Source organism: Ursus arctos, unplaced genomic scaffold (genome assembly GCF_023065955.2).
Source record: "Ursus arctos isolate Adak ecotype North America unplaced genomic scaffold, UrsArc2.0 scaffold_18, whole genome shotgun sequence".
NCBI lineage: Eukaryota > Metazoa > Chordata > Mammalia > Carnivora > Ursidae > Ursus > Ursus arctos.
The window spans coordinates 55,656,850-55,670,702 of NW_026622852.1; the positions used below are offsets into that span (position 1 = coordinate 55,656,850).

Sequence of the window (13,853 nt, forward strand, 5' to 3'; positions counted from 1 at the left end):
ACTCGCGGTGACGTCACAGGGGCGTCGTTTACCCCAATGTGATGTGACGAGAGGGACACTTCCCCTCTATTTCTTCCCCAAACCCATGGCCCCCGTCTAATCATGAGACCGCATCAGAGAAACCGAATTGAGGGGCATTCTACACAACATCTGACCGCTACTCTTCAAAAGCGTCAAGGTCGTGAATGCCAAGAATACCGCACAGACGGGGGGGGGGGGGGGTGGCTGTGGTCCTGGATCAGATCCAGGCCAGGAAACTGGCATTGGTGGGAAAAGGGCAGAAATCCTAATCAGATCGGGAGTTTAGTAAATCAGCGAACTAACGTGACTGTTTCGGCGTGGTTAAGTGCGTCCTTGCAACTTGGGGTGTTGGTATGAGGGAAAGCTGGTGAAGAGGCCCCAGAACTCCCTGCATGATCTTTGCAACTCTGGTAAATCTGAAAAAATATATATATATATTTTTTGAAGTGTCCCCAGTGATTCTGACCTTGATCTAGCTGGGATCCCCTGAACCTCCCTGACTCATTTGCCACCCCCGCTCCGGGGGCATGTGCTCCTTTCAGATGCCGCCCCGGGACGTTCAACCTGCAGCCCCACAACCCGGCCGGCTGCACCAGCTGCTTCTGCTACGGCCACTCCAAGGTGTGTGCGGCCGCTGCCCAGTTTCGGGAGCACCACATCCTCTCCGACCTCCGCCAGGGTAGGAAGCGCCTCTCATCCCCCCACAGCAACCTCCCCGGGGGTCTGCTCCCCGCCCAGGCAGGGGATACCCTGCAGTGCTGGGGGAAGGGGTGGGAAGGAGGGGGCAGCCTCAGGCTGCAGGGGAAGCATCTCCCACGGGCACACACACACACACACACACACACACACACACACACACCATGCAAGATGTGCCCCTCTCCACCCTTCAGCGCTCCCCAGGACCTACCTGCACACCTTGGCTCCCTCCCTAGCCTCCAGCAGGGTTGGGGGCAGCCTTTAGACCCTGTGGGGGGTTTCTAATCAGTCTATCAAGGTTGGCCTCCCTTGACATGTCCTAGTGCTGGGGATTCACGCTCAATCCCCTGGACTATATTTATTGAGCACTTGCTGTGTGCCATGCACTGTGCTGAGCTCTTTACGTGCATGGGAACCCAGAGTCCTTGGAAGGTAGGTACTGTTATTCCCATTTTACAGATGAGACCACTGAGGCCCAGAAAAGGTATGTCACAGAATTTAGTGGTTGGCCCCCAGGTTTGTCTGCTCCTGAGTTTTGCTCTCAGCTACTGGGCTGGCCTGCTGTCTGGGGGCAGGGTCCAGGGCTGCCATGGTGCCCTGGGTCCCGACTGTAGCTGTGTGGACGCACATCTTTGGAGCCGGAGGGCGGTGGAGCTCTACATTAAATCACAGCCTACAGGGGCCCCTGCCCTGCCCCCACAGACTCCCCCCACCCCTGCATCTTCCCCAGGCAGGAGATGGGTGTCAGCTCTGGGGCGCCCCAGACACGGGGGCAGTGCGCCCTCTGCTGGACACTGCGCAGAAAACAGGACTGAGATGGGACCCGCCTTGAGGTCACCTGGCAGGGGGTCTAGGGTGTTAGCATCAGACGGGACTCATTTTATAGACCCTAAGAACAGTACCGTTTTCTGTTTTCACGTTGAGCCCGGCGCTGGGTTTGGTCCGTCTGTCTCAGGATCTCGTGTACCTCGCTGTGACCCTCAGGCCACAGTCCTCAAACTTTTTTGGTCCCTGGATCCCTTCATGCTCTTGAAAATTACCGAGGACCTCCAAGCACCGTTCTTTACGTGGGTAGTTTCCATGAGTATTTTCTGTATTAGAAATGAAAACGGTTATTTAAAAATAGTTATATATTAATTCATTTTAAAATTACTATAATAAACGTATAACAAAATAATATGAGCTTGTGAAAAATATTTCTTTTTCAAAAAGACAAAAAGAGGGGTGAGCACTCGTGTACTTTCACACATCTCTTTACAGCTGGATTAGTAGAGCTCAGTGTGTTGTGTTAGCATATGACTTGCAGTTTCTGGAAAATTCCACCGTGTGTTGATAAGACACAGCATGAAAGATGCAAATTTCTTCTTAGTGTTACTAAGAAGTTAGCTCGACCTCGTGGGCGCCCTGAAAGAGGCTCGGGGATCTCCCGGGGTGTTCAGACCAACTTTGAGAACTGTTGCTGGGGCCATAAGTACCCCATTGTCCCCATTTTGCAGATAAGGAACTTCAGAGAGGCAAAGTAACTTGTCCAGGGTCACACAGCCAGTGCGGGGCAGAACCTAGTCTAGCACCCAGGAGCTGCAGACCTCCTCTTTCTGACTTCTTTCCCTTCATCCCTCCCTCCTCACCCTTCCGGCGCCCCAGGGGTCGGGCCTCCACCCCATTTCCCAGCTGCTCCCTTGAGGTCACTCGTGCTATGCCGGACTCTGCTTGGTGTAGTGCCGTCACCAGAGGGAGGGTGGGCAGGACTGGGGATGGGAAGGTCTGGGTTCTCATCCCAGCTTGAGCACTTCCTAACCCGGTGGCCTCCCTCAGTGCAGTAGGGCTAATGACTCATGCCTCTCAAAGGACAGGTGTGGTGAGGTCTCGGGTGAGCAAAAGTCCAGTACTGTTGGAGATGGCCCCAATGTCCCAGTGCCCCATGCTGGGGTCTCCAGACTGTGTCCTTACGTTGTGTTCAGAGCCCACCGAAGGGGCAAGGCAGGCTCCGAGGTGTGACCTCGCCCTAAACAGAGCCAGCACCCCTAGCTTTCCCACTTTTCCTGGGGCTACCTCCCACCCTAAGACCCCCATCCTGACCCCGGGGTGGGGGCTCTGAGCTGCCTGGCTGTGGGCAGCACAGAGCATCTGCTAGCGCCAGCTGGCTCTCACCTCCCCCCCAACGCCCACCTGTTTCTAGAACAGTCTCCCCCCACACACCCGGTCACTTGTTTCAGGCTGTGCTCAGGCCTCTGGGGGCCATCAGTGCACCCCTGGGAAGGGTGTGAAGGGGGGCTGGAGGCCACCCTCCAGAGCCTCACCCGGCCGTGTCTGCTTGCTGTCCAGGAGCCCAGGGCTGGCGGACCGGAAGTGTGGGGGGCCCAGAGCATCCTGCACGATGGAGCCCGAGGGGGCTCCTCCTGAGTCCAGCAGATGAAGAGGAGCTTACGCTGCCAGGTACCTGCCAACCCCAGGCAGGGGCAGGACTGCCCCACGTCCATTTCCTGCTATGACAGATGAGCACCAGCCCAGGGGCTAAAAGCAATGCAAATACATTCTCTCCATGTCCCGGAGGCCAGAAGGCTGAAATGGGTCTCCCGGGGCTAAAAGCACAGCATGCACGGGGCTGCTGGGGTTCGAGGGCAGAACCCGTTCCCTTGCCTTCTCTAGCTTCGGGAGGCCTCCGCTTGAGGCCCCTCCTCGTCTTCGGGAGTCTCTCCCTGTGGTAGCTCCGTGACACCAGCTCTACTCCCTCCCTCTTCTGTGCAGGGAGGGCTTTGTGATTACCCTGCGCCCAGGTGAATAATCCAAGATAATCTCTCTACTCTAAGGTCAGCTGATGAACAGCCTTCATCCCATCCACAGTCTTAATTGCCCCTGCCATGCAACATAGCACATTCACAGATTCCTTGGATCAGGACATGGATATCTTCGGGGGCCATTTTTCCACCTACCACACGCCCTGCAGGGTCTGCTGGGGGCCCCCCCGCCCCCCGCTTTTTGATCAAGGCCTTGCCACCAGACTCCTTCAGGGCCCCAGAAACCCCTTTATACCTCCCATCAGCCTCTCACTCTGTCAGGCCACGGCACCCTCCTTCCAGGGTCCTGGGATTCCTGCAGAAGCAACAAGTTCTAGATTATTCTGAATCACCCCACCAAGTAGGGCAACTTTGGTCTCCTGGAAACTGTACCAGACCTGGAACCAGGATCCAGGAGTCCATTCTTAGCTCTCCTGGGGCCAGATTCCAGGTTCACTGGCTTCCCCAACCCAGTCCTGCCCTTGACCTCCCTCTTCAAGAAGGGCTGGAGTGATGGTGCACAGACATCTGGCTTGCTCTGTGGCCACAGCACCCAGGCAGGAAGCAGACGTCACAGGGGTCCTAAGACCCCCGTCCTGGAGCAGGTGCTCCGAGCTCAGAGGCCCGAGGGCACAAAACACGCTCTATTCCGTGGCTGCTTTGTTGACAGGCTTAAGAAAAAGTTTTTTGCTTAAGAAGTCTTTGCTGGGTCCTGTGCTGGGCACAGTGCAGTGGGTGAGGCAGGTGGACGGATTCAAGCATTTTTATTTCATGTCTTGACATGCACCATGTTCAAGCAACACGCTCTGCCCCCTACTGATTCGTGAGTGCCGGGACACAGGAGGGAGACAGAGCAGGGAGGGTCCGGTGGAGCCCTTTCCTGCCACGTGGGGGTTTTTCAGCTGAAGCAGTTGGAAGGCCGTGATAGGGCCCCTGGCTCCTCTGTGTTCCTTAGAATGCCACCGCCGTCTTTCTGCTCGAAGCATGTTCTGACGCCCGTGGAAAGCGTGGCCTCGGGGCGGTCAGCGCCTCTGCTTAGCCGTACATGTAGCAGGCTTACCTTGTACGCGCTCTGAGCCCCACTAAGCTCCCCCACGCGTGGGGCCACCAGCAGCTCCTGGTGGGGTATTGTGAGCACAGATCGGGACGGGGACGGCTGGGTGCCACCACTGTGCGCGATGCACGTGTCTGCTTTGCTTCCAGAGACTCCATTGTCCCATCAGGCTTCTCTTACAGAACCCAAGCTCGAGACGGTGACAGCAGAGCAGTAGGCCAGGCGTGGGGCCCTGTGTTACTGCAGGGACACAGGGCCATGAAGCCGGCCTGCAGGGGGTGTGGGTGGCCGCGCTCAGCGTCTGCTGTGCAGGGAGCCTTCGGCTTTCTCCGTGCTGTAGCTTTATCTTGTTTGAATATTTAATTGTCAATAAAATCAATATACTGTAGGCACTTAAAATCTTGGAAATCAAGCTAAGTAAGTGAAAACAAGCCTTCTCTTGTCTTCAGAGAAGTTCCTGGGAGATCAGCGGTTCAGCTACGGACAGCCCCTCACACTGACCTTCTGGGTCCCCCCCGGGGGCTCCCCACTCCCCGTGCAGCTGAGGCTGGAAGGGGCGGGCCTGGCCCTGACTCTGCAGCACTCCAGCCTTTCCGGGCCCCCGGAAGCCGGGCAGCCCGGGGAAGTACGGCTCAGGTTTGAGTAAGTGTCTTATGTGTCTTGCTGTGTCCTGAGCGGTGGGGTGGGGCAGTCAGGGTGGTCCCTGAGGTCTGGGCACACTTGGATCCTCCTGTGGTCTGGGGCCTCCCGCCCTCTCCACCCCTGCTGGAGGCTCCTTGGCACCACCTGCCCCCAGCCTCGGGATCTGGTTTGACCCCCTCCCCTGCCAGGTTGCAGGAGACCTCCGAGGACGTGGACCCTCCGCTGCCCCCCTTCCACTTCCAGCGGCTGCTCGCCAATCTGACGGCTCTGCGCATCCGGGCCGGTGGCCAGAGCCCAAGCCCTTCTGGTCAGTAATGATAAGGACAGCCCCCATCCCCAGAACCATCCTTCGTGCATAGCCTTGCTGAGTCCCCACAGCAGACAGGTACCAGCCCTGTTTCACCACAAAGACATCCGAAGGTCAGAGAAGTAGGACCCTTGCCCAAAGTCATGTAACGGGTGAGGGCCAGGAGGGTAGACCCTGAGGACAGAGGCGGGGCTGTACAGGTAAGGGGCCCGAGGAAGGACAGCTCTAAGAGGCAGATGTGTGGCCACGAAGCAGCCAATTCCACCACTGTCAGAAGGCGGGACCGTTGAGGGTCCTCTGTGGGTGCTGGGCTCAGGGGCAGGTCAGGATCCCAGAGTTGGCTCCTCCTGCTGGTCATTGGTGGTATTGCCCCTAAGCCACCCTGAGAGCGGCTCTGGTTTCTGAACGTTCTCACGGAGGGGGCTGGGTCAGGACCCAGCTTCCAGGGGAATTTCTCACCCTGCTCTCATGGTGATCGTGCTGCTGGTCTCTAACTGTTCCTGGTTCCTCCTTCTCTCCTTAATGTACTTTCTCCTTCTGTCCTCTGCCCCCCCCCATACCCTGGGTGTGGGTATAGACTGGACATCTTCACTACTCCCCTTTTAGAAGAGGTATGTCACACAGAACACCCCTTTACTATCTGGAGGGGAAACTTAGAGATAGCATAACCTACCCAGACACAAGTTTCTAAAACCAGTATAGTATCCTAGTTGTAGTAGACAGAGCAAATAAAAGGAAAGCAAATGGCCCACGAAAGTAATCATCGATTTCCAAAGTGTCAGTGCTCAGGCGTGACCACACTGGACGACAGAAGGAGGTAATCAGAGCCCCCCCCCCCCCCCGTGGCGAGTAAGTGTGGGTGTCAGAGAAACCGAAACTCAGTGGCCATTTGCATACGCGGAGAGCAGGGAAGTTCCGACGGGAGGCGCGTGCATGGCTAACGCCGGCATAAAAACCAGGGTCAGGATCAGCAGTCCCCAGGCAGACTTCCTCGAGGAGCGTGCGGTGGGGCCCTCACTGACGGAAATGGCAGGGACAGAAGCCGCTGGTTCGCGTGGCCACAGGCGGCAAGGAGATGGTGCAGTTTTGCTGTCTCGGTCAGCGCGGTTCTTTGAAAAGGTTTACTTAGCCTTGGTGGTTTCATTGCTTCGTTAGGGGGTAAAAACGCCTCGGCAAAGTAACCATTTGTGGGTGAAGCCGTAAAACCCAGTTTCAGACACCCATTGAATATGGTTGACCGTTGTTCCTTAAACCTTGTACATGTGTTGTCTTGACATCATCACTAAATGGGATTATTGGCCAGATCACTGTAAGTGGGGCAGTTACCGAGGGGCCCGTGGCGTGGGCAGGGTGCACACTGGTGACGAACTCCCAGCACTGGGGGGGGGGGGGCGCACTGGTGACATGATTTTCCAAAGTGGTGAATGACTTTCAGGAAAATTCTGAGCATCATAAAGCATGATGGTCCCTCCACATTCACGGTCGCTGCGCTGCTAGACCATTCCATGTGCACCTGCACGTTCAAAAATGCCTCGCGCTTATGTTTAAAATGGAGTTGGGGTCTGGGCTCACATGTTTGCAAAGAGGCACCCCTGCCCCTTTCGGCATCCAGCCAGACATTCGAAAGTCACAGGGGCAGTTCTGCTCATGTTGGGGTGCCTGACAGCCCTGGCCCTCGTCTCCCCATCATGGTGACAACCCAGACAGCCACAGATTTGCTTCTAGGGGGGTGATGGGCTCCTTTTGAGAACCCTTGACTTCCGGGGCCCTTTCAAGTCCAGGCTTGGGGGTTGTAACGCAGCCCCTCTTGTCTCGAATCCCTCGTTCTCTTTGGAGTTTCATCCCCATCGTCCTTGCCCCCCCTCCCCCAAAGCCTCCATGCTCCGCAGATCATCCTGCTGAGGCTTCTTGGAGGAATTTTCATTTCTGCCGCTCACTCAGCCTTCAGTGAACAGATATTCACAAACCACCTACTTAGGCCGGGCCCGTGCTGGCTGCCAGGCAAACCGGAGAGGCAGGTGGACACGCCGACTGACCCTCTCCCCTCCAACCCGATCTCCTCTCCCCACTGATGATGTTCTGGGCCATCTCTCTTCATGCACTTGCTTCTTTCAGCTAACACTGTGTCTTGGAGGCCGTTACTTGTCTTACACAGAGAAAAGGCTGGCTGTCCGTCCACTGCATATCGTTCCATGGTATAGATGCTCCCGAAAGTTTCCACCATCCCTCCATTCCTAGACACTGAAGCGGTTTCTGGTTTTTCACTATGCAAACAGTGCTGCAGAGAACAGGGAAGAGCTCCATAGAAAGGTCCTTGTCTCCTCGTGCAAGTCCGTCTGTAGCATCGGTTCCTCGAAATGGAAAAATGGAAATGTTTGGTGTTAGGTCAAAGAGGGCACATTTTAAAGTTTGATAGCCGCTGCCAGATTTTCCTGCAGAAAGGCTGTACCCATCTGTGTTCTCAGGGCATGTGTCCCCCCTCCTCCACTGTCTGCCTGCTCTGGTTCTTCTCCAGGGGTTACGGATTGTTTTGTATTTTGCCCTAAGTTTCTAGTTGTTTTCTGGGGGAAGGTGGGTCTGATAGGGGCTCTCCTGCTTCACTAGAAGCAGAATCTCCTGGAGAGTCCTATATCCCTGTGCATGAGTCCCCCCACCATCTTTGCCTGCCATTGATTTTTTTTTAAGATCTTATTTATTTATCTTGAGAGAGAGAGAGAGCATGAGCAGGGGGAGGGTCAGAAGGAGAGGGAGAAGAAGACTCCCCACTAAGTGCGGAGCCCGATGCGGGGCTCACGGGGCTCACGGGGCTCGATCCCAGGACTCCAAGATCATGACCCGAGCCGAAGTCAGATGCTTAACTGACTGAGCCACCCAGGTGCCCCTGCTGTCATTGATCTTTAAATGCTCACTAACCTGAGGACTGTGAATGGTATACTCGTTATTTAAGTTTACATGTCTTTAATAACCCGGGGGAACAAATGTCTTTCCATTAAATTCCCAGCCATATCCAATTTTTTTTCTGAAAATTACCTTGTTTTTCTTTTGCCCTTTGTCTGTTTTTATAAAATTGTAATTGACTCACAGACCACCTTTCTGTATGTAGGCCAATGACCGTTCACCTGTTACGTATGTGAATAGGAGTGTCTTGGGGGGGGGGCGCGGAAATGTGTGCCTATAACCCTCTTCCTCTCTATGCTCATTCCTCAGGCCAGGTGTTCCTGACCGAGGTCCGGCTCACATCAGCCCAGCGGGGGCTCTCCCCGCCAGCCTCCTGGGTAGAGACCTGCTCGTGTCCCAAGGGGTACACAGGCCAGTTCTGTGAATCCTGTGCTCCAGGATACAAGAGGGAGACACCACTGGGGGGTCCCTATACCAACTGTGTCCCCTGCACCTGCAACCAGCATGGCACTTGTGACCCCCACACAGGTGAGTCCTGGCACCCCATCCAGAAGCCCCCTGGGCTACACCCAGCACAGCCGATGCCCTCAATAGCGTCCGCTGTGTGCATGTACGAGGGGTCACCAAGATCAATGCTCATAAAATGGTACTCATCCAGTTCCTCCCCATGCGGGGACCTTTCTGTATACTACATCATTGATGCTCGGTTAGTGTCCCATCTCACAGGTGAGAGACCCCAGGCGCAGGGAGGCTGTTCGGCAGTAGGTGGCAGAGCTGCTCCAGCCACAAGTTCGCTACCAGCTGTTCATCCCCACTTGTAGCCCAGGAAACGCAGAGAGAGCCCTCCACCAATGTCACCAGGCAGGAGCTGCCGAATGGGGGCCTCTGTCCACACTGTGGGCCTCTCGCCTCGGAAGTGGGAGGGTCCATGCCCCGCTGCCCTCCTGGAGCAGGTGGGGGCTCTCTGGGAAATGCCTGTCCTGGAGCTGACAGAGGACAGCAGCCTGGAAATCTGCAGACTAGCCGGAGGGGACAGGTGCGCTGCATATGAGTGGCCTCTAGTCTTTGGCCGTGGCAGGCATCACTAATCGAGCCCAGATGCAGCCTCCTAATCCTTCCACACGCTGTTGCAGGCAGCGCCCGCCGGGGAAGCGGGATGCATGGCTGGTCTGTCGCCCCTCAGAGCCCTTGGCCGCTCCATGACTCCCTGCTCCGTTTGGGCAAGTCCTCACCTGTCAGATGGGCAGCGTGGCCAGTGCTGCTCACACTGGATAGAAAGAGGAGTGAGCGTGTGGGTCTGGGCCGAGGCAGGGACCAGCAGAAAGCAGCACAGGCATGATGGTCCCCCCTGGATGGTCCCTCCTGAATTCCCTCTATCCCCCTCCCCTCCAGGTGCTGCCGGGCCTCCTGGAAGCGGTGATCTTGCATCACTGAGCCTTTCTTAGCCAGGCCCCTCCCTCAGTCCCTGGTGCAGTGCCTCCCTACTCCAGGGCACAGGCTCCAAGCAGACTCCAGGTGCTGGAGAAGGGGGTTTGCATGGTCCCCCTGGTGAGCAACCAGGGGAGGCGGGGGGTCTGTTCTATGAGACCAGGCCACCTCTGGGAACCCGTAGACTCCATATGTGGGGAGCCTCCTTGCCAACTCCTGTCAGGAACAGACTCCCGGGTCTGCGGCCCTCTCGCTTTTGGCTCCTGAGGTTAACAGAGCACAGGAAGGGGCAGGAAAACCGGGAGTGCAGACACAGATGTGCCGTCTGTTGGTTCACTGATAGGTTTTGGAATTTAAAATACCAACGATAACAGTCCAGATCATTCTGTGAGCCGGGGACTGTGTAGGGCGCTCTCTAACTGCATCCTGACAAAAACCCTCGTGGTCAGAGCCCTTGTGTCCATCTTGCAGGTGGGGACACTGAGGCAGGGTGTTAGATGTTTTCCCAGCTCCACACAGTCAGTAAGTGGTAGACTTTTTCTCCCCAGGCCGTGCTGCTCCTACCTGGGAAGGTTCCTACCTCCATTGTGCTGGGGCTATGCTTTGTGACCTCTCCCACCAAGATGCCCCCTGTCTCTGGAGCATTCTGGGCTCAGGTGGTCATAACCGGTGCTTGTCTTGCCCCTCAGGGATCTGCCTGTGTGGTCACCACACCGAGGGCCCGTCCTGTGAGCGCTGCTTGCCAGGTTTCTATGGCAACCCCTTCACAGGCCAAGCCGACGATTGCCAGCCCTGTCCGTGCCCCGGACAGTCAGCCTGCACAGCCATCCCAGAGAGCAGGGAGGTGGTGTGTACCCACTGCCCCCTAGGCCAGAGAGGTGAGTGGCTCGTGCCCTGGGGCCCTGCCTCCAGGAGTGGGGTCCTGGGTTTGGAGTGTGACAGATGGGGGAGGGCCCAGCTTAGGAGGGCAGGCCTGACCTTTCGAAACATGGCCAGGGCCCCAGGCTGCTGTGGGTTCCTGGCAGAACTGGAGCGATTGAGCATCTCCAGGAGAGCTTTTGAAAATCCCCGTCTGGGCCCTGGCCCCATAGAGCCTGATTTAGGAGCTCGAGATGGACCCTAAGAATCTGTATGCGTAACGAGTGCTCTGGCTGATTCTGATACACAATTAACATGGAAAACCTCTGATTAAACTTTCAGCTTTTTTTTTTTAAGATTATTTATTTATTTATTTGCCAAAGAGAGAAAGAGCTCAAGCAGGGAGAGCAGAGGCAGAGGGAGAAGCAGACTCCCCGCTGATCGAGAAGCCCAGTGTGGGACTCGATTCCAGGACCCTGGGATCATGACCTGAGCCAAAGACAGAGCTTAACCGACTGAGCCACCCAGGTGTCCCCAGACTTTCAGCTTCTGAAACATGTTGCCAGAAACTCCCCCAGCCCCCACTCCAGGACCCCGGGGCCACCCTCAACATCTGATTGTCTTTACCAGCTCTTTTGAGATACTATTCATATCCCTTACAATTCACCCACTTAAAGCATACAACACAAAGGTTGGTTGTGGGGTTTTTTTGGTATATTCCATTAATAACTTTTTAAATTATGGCTAAAAATGTATAACATGAAATTTGTCACTTCAACCATTTTTAAGCATACAGCTCAGTGGCATTGTGTGGTCGTCCCCACCATCCGTCTCCAGAATATTCATCTTCCCAAACAGAAACTCGGTCCCCATTAAACAGCCCCCATCCCCCTTCTGCAGCCGCCCCCCCACCACCACCCTGAGCACCATCCTACTTCCTGTCTGTCTGCATTTGACTCTTCCAGGGACCTCATGTGAGTGGAGTCCTCTAGTGTCTGTCCTTCTGTGTCTGGCTTGTCTCACTTGACATAATGTTGCCAAGGTTCTCAGACATCTGACTGTGTGTTTGGTGACTGGCTGCCTCAGGACGGCTCATTACATCGGTCCTGTCAGATGCCTGCTTGGCTGGGGAGAGCTCTGGAAGCAGCTCCCCATGGCCAGCGGCAGAGCGGGGGTGGGGGGCCCAAGACCTGACAGAGCCAGGTCCCAGCTGGGAACCCTGCACCCCACCCTGCCATCATGCTGTGCCTCCGTTCCCTAAACTTCCCCCACATTTTCTGGCTCCCCCCGGGTCTGCAGACATGAGGGGAGCCCCCTCGGTGGGCGTGGACAGTTCGAGAAGTTGAGTCTGGCCCAGGCTGAGATGTGCCTGAGGGAGGATTTTGGGGGAGGAGGGCGCTGCTGTGCGTGGAGGGAGCAACCCCCTGGGAAGGGGGCCTGGGTTGGCGCCAGCCCCCGCCTTCACCACACAGCACCCTGCGGGCCTTGCTGAGGAAGAGGATGGTGGCCGTGGTGCTGAGGAGGGTGGTGACAAGCCCTCGGCGGTGGTGGCCATCATCGTCCCCACTTTGCCGACGAGGAGCCCCAGTTCAGAGAAGCACAGGGGCTTTGCCCCAGACCACACAGCCAGCTGATGGCTGAGCTGGGCCCTGGCCCCGGAGCCCATGCTCTGCTGCACAGGGAGGCCCGAGGGGCACCCGCCCTCCCCACTTGGGGACCCGGCAGCCGCGTGCCTCGGGCTTCCTCCTCCACACACAGCCTTCTCCCTTCCCCAGGGCGGCACTGTGAGATCTGTGATGATGGCTACTTTGGGGACCCTCTGGGGCTCTCTGGGGCTCCCCAGCCCTGCCGGCGGTGCCAGTGCAGTGGGAACGTGGACCCCAACGCCGTGGGCAACTGTGACCCCCTGTCTGGCCACTGCCTGCGTTGCCTGCACAACACGACAGGTGCCCACTGTGAGCGCTGTCAGGAAGGCTTCTACGGGGGCGCCCTGGCCCCTCGGCCCGCAGACAGATGCACGCGTGAGTACCCACCTCCCGCCCCATGGGGGGGGCATGGGGTGCCCTCTACCAGACCCAGGCAGCAGCTGTGGGGGGCTGGGCAACCTCAGGCAGATTCCTCACCTTCTCTGTCCCCTTGTCTGGGAGGTCTAAGGATTTGCTCTCCTCCAAGGTCAGGGTCTCTCTTAGCCTTGATCTAATCAATGCTGATCCTGTGATTTTTTTTTCTGCCTTGATAACTTAGCATTTCACGTCAAGCCCCACAGTTAGCACCTGTGACTGTCGTCCATGGCAGACAGCACCCATCACGTTTGTGCTGCCGCTGGGCTTCCACTGGGCTGTTCCTCTCCCCTGCCTGGGTTAGCACTTAGCCCTCTGTTCCCGCTCAGAGGGCCGCAGCGTACCTTGGCCCGTGGAAGGCCCCCGGAAGTGCTGGAGGGGGAAGCTCGGCGTTTCCCCCAAACTTACTTGCTCTAGAGTCCTTTCTCCAAGTGGGGAAGCCGGCCTCTCCTTTGGAGGCCAGGAGAGAAGGGTCAAGTGCCCCAAAACAGTGGGCACAGGGGTCTACCCATGACTCCCTGGCCAGGTCTCTGGCCTTCTCTCCAGCCAGCGGGGGCTCAGGGCAGGCTCAGAAGAGCCATCTGCCACCTTGATGATTCTAGGCTGTCTCTCCAAGGACATAGGAAATGGGGTGAGAGTTGAGCCCGGCCCTAGAGCCTTTTTCCAGAAAAAGCTTAGGAGTCTGGGTTGAAAGGCATCTCCATGGGCTCCCTATCTTCTCCTGGACCCCCAAAGGTGGAGTCAATGAGCTGTGTGGTTCCCCAGCACTGTTTCTGCTTCTGTCCCCAGCCTGCGGCTGCCACCCCAAGGGCTCAGTCAGTGAGCAGAGAGCCTGTGACCTGGTGACGGGCCAGTGCCCCTGCCTGCCTCATGTGACGGGACGGGACTGCGGCCGCTGCAGCCCCGGCTTCTACGACCTCCAGCCCGGGAGGGGCTGCCGGAGGTGGGTGGGGTGAAGCTGCGGGTGCCCTTGCCCTGGGTGTGTCTCCAGGATGGAAGAAGTCCCGGGGAGCCTGCAGAGGGGGGCCTGGCTTAGAATGTGTCGTCCCAGGCCTACTGCCAGGGACACTGTGCCCTGCCCCAAAGGGGGACAAAGGGATGGTCCCTTGGGG

The 13,853-nt window shown here is 57.0% G+C and overlaps 1 protein-coding gene across 1 annotated transcript in view; it reads left to right on the forward strand.

Annotated features, from left to right (window-relative positions):
* The window catches only part of LAMC3 (laminin subunit gamma 3), a 56,792-nt gene that overhangs the window by 27,543 nt on the left and 15,396 nt on the right, over positions 1 to 13,853 (forward strand). The window contains exons 8-15 of the mRNA XM_026514199.4: positions 564 to 700; positions 3,043 to 3,153; positions 4,998 to 5,190; positions 5,379 to 5,497; positions 8,705 to 8,923; positions 10,513 to 10,701; positions 12,457 to 12,702; positions 13,531 to 13,684. Coding sequence (XP_026369984.3) covers positions 564 to 700; positions 3,043 to 3,153; positions 4,998 to 5,190; positions 5,379 to 5,497; positions 8,705 to 8,923; positions 10,513 to 10,701; positions 12,457 to 12,702; positions 13,531 to 13,684 — 1,368 coding nt within the window. The remainder of the gene's footprint in view (positions 1 to 563; positions 701 to 3,042; positions 3,154 to 4,997; positions 5,191 to 5,378; positions 5,498 to 8,704; positions 8,924 to 10,512; positions 10,702 to 12,456; positions 12,703 to 13,530; positions 13,685 to 13,853) is intronic.